The sequence below is a fragment of the Triticum aestivum genome, chromosome 6B (genome assembly GCF_018294505.1).
Source record: "Triticum aestivum cultivar Chinese Spring chromosome 6B, IWGSC CS RefSeq v2.1, whole genome shotgun sequence".
Lineage (NCBI taxonomy): Eukaryota > Viridiplantae > Streptophyta > Magnoliopsida > Poales > Poaceae > Triticum > Triticum aestivum.
The window spans coordinates 452816503-452827241 of record NC_057810.1 but is presented as its reverse complement, the minus strand read 5'-3'; the positions used below and the strand labels follow the sequence as shown (position 1 = coordinate 452827241).

The window sequence follows — 10739 nt, the reverse complement described above, 5'->3', positions numbered from 1 at the left end:
AACTTTATCAACTAAGTGTGATCAACAGAGAGATGCTATGGGTTAAAAGTTATGTCTGGGAGGTTTATCTATCGAAGGACTACAGTCCTGGAGGTTTTGAGGAGAAATGGACCAAGAATGAATATAGTTGCTTCACAACTGCATTTTTGGTCTAGAAATGAAGATCATGATGATGCTCTCACATGGAGAAGCAACTTGGGATAAGATTGGGAAAAGCTTGATTATTTGGACATATGAAGATGATGTAAAAAGCTCATGCCAAATGGACAAGCCAAAATGGCACTTGCTTCACAAACATCATTTCTGTCCAGAAACTTGGAATAATTTTGGTGATCAAATGGCTCATAGAAATGATGCCAAATTGGGTGGATAGATGTTTTGTGGGTAGAAGAATGATCTGGTAATTTATCAGGATTTTTGAAACAATATAAAATGCACTTGCTTCACAACCTGAAAATATTGCCAGAATCAAATATTTGCTCCTGGGGTCACATAGATGATTGGGTGGGGCTTCAAATGGGTGGAGGGGTTTAATATGAGCACATTAAGGAGTGTGCAAAAGTTTAACTCATTTGTATACTCCTAGCTAATACTTCCTTCACAAAGCCTTCTGTTTGACAGAAACTTTGAAAATTCACTGAGGAAGATTGACTAGGCAAATAAAGTTGAACTTGTGCATGAGGCAATTATTTGGACATATAAACATGCCCAAAAAGGTTGGGAGCCACTAGGATAAATATAAATGACACTTCCTTCACAAAGTGCCATTCAGGGCAGAATAGAAAAAGGAATACTGGGGAATTATTTTTTAACTGGCCAAGGAAATGTTTGGGCATATTTGAGCTATATATCACCCAAAAGAATTATGAGAATTATTTGGGGATTTTTGGATGGACAGAAATATAGGTTGCTTCACAACCTAGGGTAGATAGGGTTATTCCTTTAATGAAAAAGGAATTTTCCCTAGAAAAGAATTTTAGGGTTTGGTCAAGGTGTGAAGTGACATGATATTTGGCAAGGCTTTGAGAATGATGAGCCACTTGGGAGGGGGAATGAGGATGGTTTCCCATGTGGCAAGACTATAGAACCACTCCAAAAAGAAAAACAGAGCAAAAACCAAATAAATCAAAAGAAAAAGGAAAGGGCCAAAAACCAGGTTGTTACACGTGTGGTTCCAAGGATTTATTGCTGCGACTTGGCAGACTTCAGCGAGGCTGGGAGTGCCCTTTTGCGCCTATTGTTTGAGGCGAAAGTCTCGAAAACTGTCAGTACTGTAGGGTCGTTGGGATGTTGTTCTGCGGTATTTTTGGTGAGGAGATCCTTGCCGCTCTTGGCCACTTCCAGAGTATCCAACATGCTCTAAGGCTGTGGATTGGTATGGTATCCGGTGTTGTGTGTATTTTGCATGGCCTATCGAGCCATCCCTCCAGAACGGTTCCCCGCCCCGTAATGGGCTTCGATTTTTTTACTATTGAATCAGGCGACTGACGAGGGTGCATCCTTTTTATCCAGAAAGGGGTTGAGTGGGAACCGGTGGCTCCCAGGAAGCCGCCTGAGTTTGCCAGGCGCGACAGTCTTTGATCCTGTCTTTGACAAGGAGGAATTTGGCCCAAAAGTGATGGACCATTTCTTGAGACAGCTGTCTGATGTGGATAAGGTCGCGTGTATCTGGGTGGGTGGGTGTATTTAAGTCCGAACCCTGACCCAAGCTGGGATCCGTAGTTTGAGAAACTTCTGAGCTTAATAGTTCGGGCTCCGGGATATCAACCAATTTTTCAGGCCCACAATCCGACACTAGGTTCGGAGTACGGGGCACGCCTTCCTGCGGGCGGGTATCCGGCTCTATGAGCTCGGAAATCCGAACATAGTTCGTCCTCAATATAGAGGAAGAGTTGTCGTGTTGCTCCTCCACTACCGCTATCTGATGGGTGATCGGTGGAGATTCAATTTCTCTCTGATTGGGTTTAATCCCAATCCGATCATAGTCCGTAGCGACTCCCAAGGCGGCGATGCGATCTAGGAGTTCATTTAAAGACGACAACTCCGTCGGATCCATCTGTTCGGAGTATTCTGAGCTGATGCGGAGGCGATTTTCGATGACCCGAGAAGTCATCGTCGGCCCGACGGCCGGACGGGCGGTCATAGTGAAGCCGCCCAGCCGGAGGGTTTGGCCTGAGGCCAGGGCTCCTCCGGAGGTGATGTTGTTCTTGATAACAAGGCGTCATAGCGGAACTCTCAATGAAAGCACCAATGTCGGTGTCAAAACCGGCGGATCACGGGTAGGGGGTTCCGAACTGTGCGTCTAAGGCTAATGGTAACAGGAGGCGGGGGAGACAATGGTTACCCAGGTTCGGGCCGTCTCTATGGAGGTAATACCCTACTTCCTGCTTGATTGATCTTGATGAATATGAGTATTACAAGAGTTGATCTACCACGAGATCGTAATGGCTAAACCCTAGAAGTCTAGCCTATGAGGCTATGATTATGATTGTTGTTGCCTCTACGGACTAAACCCTCCGGTTTATATAGACACCGGAGGGAGCTAGAGTTACACAAAGTCGGTTATAGAGAAAAGGAATCTACATATCCAAATCACCAAGCTTGCCATCCACGCCAAGGAGAGTCCCATCCGGACACGGGAAGAAGTCTTCTATCTTGTATCTTCACAGCCCAACAGTCCGGACCATATTAATAGTCCGGCTGCCCGAGGACCCCTTAATCCAGAACTCACTCAACGAGCTCGCCGGCGGCGGGCCAAGCGTGGGTGTGCTCCGATTTGCAGGGAACCGATTGTTTTTTTCTTTCAGGGACCTATGTGCCTTTAAAAAAAATACATGGCCTTGATTGCTTTTAACTTTTTTTAGGGACCTGATTGTTTAAAAATATTCAGGCCCCACGTCTCCACCCTTCATAACCTGTCAATGCCAACCTAACGGTAAGAGTGAACAGTGTTGACTTTTATGCCATGTCAGACTTGATGAGCGGACCCGAGTAGTCATAATCACAATTAAAATTTATCAACATAGTCATCAGTGCAACATGATAACTTTTTGAAACCAAAACCAACTTCATGGTAGGTTTTAGGAAGGTTTCGAAAAATGGTAGTTTTTCACAACCCTACCCAAACTGTGGTAGTTTTGTGTTATTTACTCACATTACTCATGTTAGTCCAAATCAAAATAAGGTTAACGTTTGCCTAGCAAATTTTGTTAGAACGGAAAGTAGAATCATGACTTGGCTTGGTTCTGGCCCTCTGTTGTCGTGGAGCTAGCTTTAGCAGATTGTAGTTTTACTGTCATTGAGTATAAGTTTTCACCCCAAAAAATAATCTTCCATCTTTTGACTTTTTTCTGAAAGAAATCCATCTTTTGGCTTAACAACGTAGTACAAAGCCATGCGATTAAAGATTAAAATAAACAAGGAGAAAGCGACCGAACAACCAACCGCGGCTGGGCTGGAGTGGTTCCCACTCCCCAGCGAGCAGCGATTTTTTTTAAAGGAAAGGGAGCAGCGATTTGATGTGGTGGTAAGTTAGGAGAACACACACGCTCTACTTGTAAGGGCTGGCACTTGGGCGCCAGGAGCCGGGCCGAGCCCAGTCGCGACGGGCGGGCGGGCATGGCAAGTGGGGGAGCACTCGCTGTCGCGGTGGGCAGCGACGCCGATGCCGACGGCCGCGTCCGACATGGCCGCGGGGAGGAATCCGTCCAGACGGCGACGTCTTCCCATCGTGAAATCCACAAGCACGCGAGACGCGAACTAATCACACAGACACGGTGTTGACGTACGGCCATGGCAAGGAAGCTGCCGCTCGCCGCGGAGCCGCCCACTTACCATAGATCGTGTATATGCATCCCTCCCTCTGTCTCTCTCTCTCTCGTCGACCGACTTTTCTTAGTAAGAGTATTATCTTTTCCCCACGCAGATAAGATCCGTCTGCCCCGTTATGGGTTTTCGCGATGAGTGCGACTGAAGTCTAGTAGCAGCAGCAGCTAAGCGGGGAACAAGTCTGGTCTGATCCACTCTCGGAAACTGAGGCCCCCAAATGGACATGAACCAACCAAACTGATCCACTCCCTCAAAAAAAAAAAAAGCACGCACTCGCAACAATCGCCGTCCAAACATGGAGACCACTGTTTGTATTGAGGCGCTAGCAGCAACATGAAGAATCTCCGAAAGAGATCACAGATCAGCAGCAGAAGCACACGATTCCACACGCATTGCGTGCTGCCTCACCTTTAAGCTTTGCACGCATGGGCAAAGCCCGGAGCGACTCTAGTTTTTTACAAGTACTAACAATAAGATAACGTGTTGCTCAATCCATGAAGACACTGGAGCTTAAAGGTTAAGCGACAAGATTTCGATGATATTACCTAATATATGACCCATGAAATGTACTAATAAGTTATGGCATTCTGATCAACCCTCTGTTTTTTCACCACACCGCAATACTCCCTCCTTCCATCTATATAGGGCCTAATGCGTTTTTCAAGACCGCCTTTGACTGTTGATAAAATTAATACTACATGACATGCATAATGTGAAAATTATATCATTGAAAGCTCCTTTCACATACGAATTTGATGATGTGCTTTGTGTAAGTTGCATGTCATATATTATTGCTCTAATATTTGGTCAAAGTTAATCTCGAAAAACACATTAGGCCCTATATAGATGGAAGGAGGGAGTAGGATAGTATTTCCTCCGTAAAGAAATATACTCCTAGAATTAATGATTGTTTTCCTGTTTGTCATTGGAAAGAACGGAAAAGCATTGTATTCCTCCTAGAAAATGACACAACAGGTAAAAATAAGAACGGAGAAGATTCGGTGATACGAAGCTGGTCCATTTTACAAGCGATCCACTATTTTCCATCCCGAAGATCATACACCCAGAGCCAGAGCGATCATTACAGATATATAGGGACAACAAGAATCAGTAACGTTCTTATGTTTCTTTATTATAGAGCCATAGAGGGAGTAGTACTATAATAACTCAACTACTAATATGAATTACTGCATCAAATGTGGACTAATGGACTTGCATTCAGTGCCCCAAAGTAAACAAGACTATATTTAGCAGCCAAAAAAAAAAAAAATTAGCAGCCTATGGACTGGCAGACCAAAGGAAAATTCAACTGGCAACAAGTCTTCGCAGCCCGCCCGCTAGATATTCAGCTAGACGAAGGCGAATAATTCCGACTTGTAGGAAGGGGAAAAAAACAGAAAGTCGTCGGCAAGTGTTCCCATGAAGCGACAAAAGCACGCAAAACCCCTTGGACTCCCGCACCACTGCCCACCGACACACTGACCCCACAGCTGCCCGCCCCCGGCAGTCAGTGACTCTTAACCTTTTGAACTCAGATCGAGTCCGAGCTGTACCCGCGATGCTCCCCCCTCACCGGCGGTTATTCCCTGTCGATCGGCTCCCTCCCCTCCCTTGCTCTGCTTCCCACTACGCTGATACCAACAACTCCCGCTCCGCTGCCACTGGTCACCATCTCGAGTCTCCGCCCGATTTTTATTACGCCCACGCCCAATCATCATTCGTCTCCAATCCCCAGAAGCACCCACCTCCGCGCGAGATCCCACGCACCAAAAACCGGGCGCGGATTCTCGCTGTGCCTCGATCTCGCGCCGCGCCTGGTGGTTGGACGCAGGAGGCGGAGGCGATGGCCGCGGCGGCGAAGCTGACGCGGAGCTTCTCGCGGCAGCTGTCGTCGGGGGCGGCGCGGGTGTGGCGCCAGCTGTCGCTGGAGCCGCACACCCCGCGGCGTGGGGCGGCCGCGGCGACGGGGGCCGTGGCGGCGGCGGGGCCGACCAGGTTCGGCCTAGCGAGGCAGTCGTCGCTCGACCCGACGCCGGCGCCCGATGACGGGGCGGTGCTGGCCATGCCGGAGAACCTGGACGCCACCATGCGGCTGCTGTACGCGGCGTGCCAGGGGGACGCGGCCGGCGTGGAGGAGCTGCTCAGGGAAGGGGTGGACGTCGACAGCATTGACTTCGACGGCCGCACGGCGCTGCACATCACCGCCTGCGAGGGCCGGGGGGAGGTGGTGCGCCTGCTGCTCGGCTGGAAGGCCAACATCAACGCCCGCGACCGATGGGGCAGCACGGTGCGCCCTTCGCCCAACTTTCTTCTCTCGCCACCCTGCTATGCGTCACCTGAATTTCGCTACGTCCCGCACTTTGCATACTTCCTATCACAAGCACCTCTGGTCATTTCCTTTGTGCAATTACATCGTACTAAGAGTACAGGGTCTGCCACATTGGGGCAATGACCAACCTGATGCATTCGGAAATAGCGATAATATAGGCGCATGGCACGTGCGACTACTTATCTAGCCGAACCTGATTTCAGCTTGTATTTCTATGCATCCAATTTTCAGCCAGCAGCGGATGCTAAACATTACGGGCACTTTGAAGTGTACAACCTTCTCAGAGCAAGAGGAGCAAAACTTCCGGTAATGCATTTCTTATTTTCGTAATTCAAAATTCCCGGAACTCTTCTTAACTCTTGCTATTGCTATGATATGGAAAATAATTTCTATATATTTGTTATTCTCCTCTACCAGAAAACCAAAAAGACTCCAATGACTGTGTCAAATCCCAAAGAAGTTCCAGAGTATGAACTGAACCCTCTTGAACTCGAGTTCCGAAGAGGAGAGGAGGTTACAAAGGCATGTCTCAATAAACTCCCTCCTTTTGTTTTCTCTTTTTGCACGGTGTCTTTCTTCATGTATTTGAGTTCCTTGGATAAGAGTGCTAACAATTCTTTGCACAGTGGACTTATTGATGCTTAAAAGTGTTAAGGTTGAAAACATGATTCTTATGTCGATTTCCATGATAATTTAAGCCCTACTATTAGTACTCAAAAACAAGAAAATCATATCTTCTACTGTAGGTTTATCTAAATTTGCATTTGCTGATTTGATTGGTTTGACATAACTATGACCGCCTTACCTGTCATACAATTTGTACAGGGTTACTATGTAGCCAAATGGTATGGCTCCAAAGTTTTCGTGAAGATACTTGACAAAGATAGCTTCTCAGACGGAGATAGCATGTATGAGCTGCCTCCTTGAACTTTTACAACCTTTTTTATTTGATAACCATGAAGTTGCACACTGAAGTTTAGTACTGTATCTAAGACAATTATCATGATGAATTGGGTCTATTATAATCATATAACGCTCAATAGTAGTATAGTTTGTTGAGATATTGTGCCAGACAATCCTACAACTCACCTTGGCATCCTCTCTGTTCATTGAACTTGAATAATAATTTCTCTTTTTATAAACAAGTTACAGGAAAAATATTATTACTACACCCCAGCTTCGTGCACTCACGCTACACCCAGGCAAGAAAACATAACAAAACATTTCGAAAATATCTGAAACTTTGTGGGAAGGATTATGAACAAATGTTATAGGTGCTTGCAAAGTTTGGTGGTCAAATGATATTCGAGGAGCTCTGTACAAAAAAAATTACTCAAAATGTACGTGCACTATTTGAGCAAAATTTCTAGTTTTGTTTTTTTGTACACACCTCCTCGGATGTCATTTGACCACCAAACTTTGCAAGCATCTATAATATTTGTTCATAATCATTTCCACAAAGTTTCAGATATTTTCGAAATGTTTTGCTATGTTTTCTTGCCTGGGTGTAGCGTGGGTGCACCGAGCTGGGGTTCCCTTATGGAGTTATCACAGTATTTATTATCATGTAATTAGTTTGACAAACTAACTTAATACAGTTTCAGTCTAAACAGCTTTTTTCAGTTCATAGTCATGAACTTTTTATTTTGATTTGGGCTATGCTTATCATGTGTCATTCAATACTGCTAAGTTCTGTCGTCATATCAACTCAGAGAGGCATTCAAACACGAGCTTACTTTACTGGAGAAAGCGCGGCATCCCAATTTGGTCCAATTTGTGGGAGCTGTTACACAAAATGTACCACTGATGATTGTTTCAGAATACCACCAAAAAGTGAGTAGTTGTGCTTGATTCAACAGAACAAATGCATGTATTCACTTTTGATCATTTCGAAAAAGCAATCCTCCAACTAGCAGGGTTTCTTCACATAAATTTATGGAGTACTATGCACTTAAGTCACCTGAACAATATTTTTTTTGTTATTAGAACAGTAGAAAGTAATCCTATTGGATTTACCTAACAATATTACTCTTCTATCATCGATGACTGGATTTGTGTTCCCTCATTAGGGTGATCTAGCGAGCTATCTTGAGACAAAAGGTCGCGTGCAATCTTATAAAGCGATCAGGTTTGCCCTTGACATTGCAAGGTATGTTAGGATTCATGACATATGTATCTTGTTTTCCTTCAAAGCTGTATCTACCATTTGAATTGTTGACTGGAACTGCTCGTGTCAGTGCATCATTTTGTAGTCACGTGACAATAAGTTTATTTTCTTTATTTTTAGACAGGAAAAACAAGAAAATTAATTTGAGTCATCTAAATGAAATGGTTTTCAATTTTCAGTTATGTGTTATTTCAATGAAACAAAATGAAATCACAAATGATTTATGAAGTTCATGGGCTAGTTTTTGTATTCTGTTCTTCTACCGCCAGAACAGAGGAAAAAAAATTCTGCATTAATTCCTTCTTCTTATTTAGGGGACTAAATTATCTTCACGAGTGCAAGCCAGAGCCAATCATCCACGGTGATCTGTCACCAAAGTAAGCTCATCCAAATATATTTCGTCACTAAACCAGTGCACTGTACTAAATTCAAGTGGTTTATTCTATGTGGACTGTACGTTATGATACTTTTGTAAGGTTTCAGAAACATTGTGCGGGATGATGAAGGAAAACTTAAGGTGGCAGGCTTTGGATCACTTGATCTGACAAAAGTCTCCCAAGATAAACTACAGATGGTTCAGCCAGTGTCAAATTTTGACAGTACGTTATATTTACCTATTTAATGACAGCATGCTGCATCGTACATTCTTTCTATGTAATGGTTCTATACCAGTGACCATCTCAAATTAGTACTAGTGCCACAGTTATGACTTATAACTACTCCTATTAAATATGTTCATGTGCGTAGGTGTATACATTGCTCCTGAAATGTACAGAAACGAAGCATTTGACAGAAGTGTGGATACATTTGCGTTCGGTCTCATTCTTTACGAGGTATGTAATCTGTCAAACTTCTTAATTTGGAAGCGCCAATGAATTCACACTAACTGTTTGTTGCAGCTGTCGCCAGTACGTAATTCAAATGAGCGCATATTTTTAGCTAGGCGTCGCACGTGTACATTATCTTATATTTATTGTTCAGATGATTGAAGGATCTCCTGCATTTCACCCAAAGCCTCAAGAGGAAGCGGCCAAGATGATTTGTTCAGAGGGTTTGAGACCATTATTCAAGAATAAACCCAAATCATATCCTGAGGGTGTGAAAGAGTAAGTGAATCTTATGCCGTGTTCCGTTCTTATCCCTCTTTACTCGTAGTCATATGTTTGCGAGTAGCTTTTGCTTTCTGTTCATACATGTCTATATACTGTATTAATAATCTCTCAAGGTGCTCTGCCTTCACGTATCCAAGTTTCCCTGCATTGTCCAGCCACAGCCATCACTGATTCTTTGCTTGTAGGCAGGTCGTCCTTAGCTTAATTTCGCTATGTGCTGCTCACAGTAGTTGTTTGCATATCACAGGCTAATACAAGAGTGCTGGGATCCAACACCTTCCGTCAGGCCAACGTTCTCGGATATAATTGTACGCCTGAACAAGATATCTGCAAGTTGTTCCAAGCAAACTCGCTGGAGAGACAACTTCAAGCTACCATGGTACAGCTCTCGCTGATCTAACTGTAAAAACATGAACTATCAAACTCCTTTCTAAATCATTTCAAACTTTTCTACAATAATCTAGAACAGACATTAGTTGGTATCCTAAGGTAATTAATTTGATGGTGTGTTGCTTTATTGGTAATGCACCATGGCTTATAGTTGAAATTGCTTCAGCTCATTTCAGTAACTCTAGGAATAACTTGAGTGTTGTTTTATAATTGATCTACCATCAAAATCCATTGCACCATGGTTCTCACTCTCATGTTTCATCTCCTCAGGAAACAAGCTGTGCACAAATAGTTCTGATCTTCCACGAGACTGTCGATGAGATTCCCCCCCTTTTTTTGCATATGTTAGTAAACACGGTGAAAATTATATTGGTATACGTGACAGAAGTTGTTCCTTTACAAGGTTTTTGTATGTCCAGTTATAATTTCTTTCTTTTTATACCTCTGGTTAAGTGTATTTCGAGTTATGTTCATCCGAACGGGAAGAATGTATTAAGTTCCTGAATGTTGCATATATGCTTATACGATATGCCTCCGAAAGTCCAAATGATATATTTTTCTGTTTTTTCGAACACCAAAATGTAGCGACTGTACCTAATTTGTTGGTTTGTTTGCATAAAATGTTGCAAAAGTTCAGGTATTCTTTCTTGAGATTTTGGAAGAAAAAACCCTGTTTCTGCATCATTTGCAGCAGCACAATCGGAGGAATATACTTTTATGTTGGAAAGCAGAGGAGGAATATACCTAGGCTTGTACTAACATGATTCTAACATTTTCATGCGAAAGTGAAACAAAACAGAGCAAAGCACATGCCATAGGCTCAGGCCCCCCTAATTCTCTAAGTATTGCTATTTTTACGTTTTTAGCATTAGTATTGCCAAATCACTAGTTAAGGGTGTTGCATAGGTCACTC

General features: G+C 43.7%; 1 protein-coding gene across 1 annotated transcript; it reads left to right on the top strand.

Moving 5' to 3' along the window:
* Positions 1-5449: 5449 nt before the first annotated feature.
* LOC123137432 (integrin-linked protein kinase 1) lies at positions 5450-10378 on the top strand. Its single transcript, XM_044557185.1, has 12 exons — positions 5450-6115; positions 6389-6463; positions 6575-6679; positions 6983-7065; positions 7870-7990; positions 8227-8306; positions 8639-8701; positions 8808-8923; positions 9072-9157; positions 9306-9430; positions 9684-9815; positions 10097-10378. Exons 1-12 carry the CDS (start codon positions 5672-5674, stop codon positions 10116-10118), a joined length of 1452 nt encoding a protein of 483 aa, XP_044413120.1. The 5' UTR covers positions 5450-5671; the 3' UTR covers positions 10119-10378.
* Positions 10379-10739: the final 361 nt, after the last annotated feature.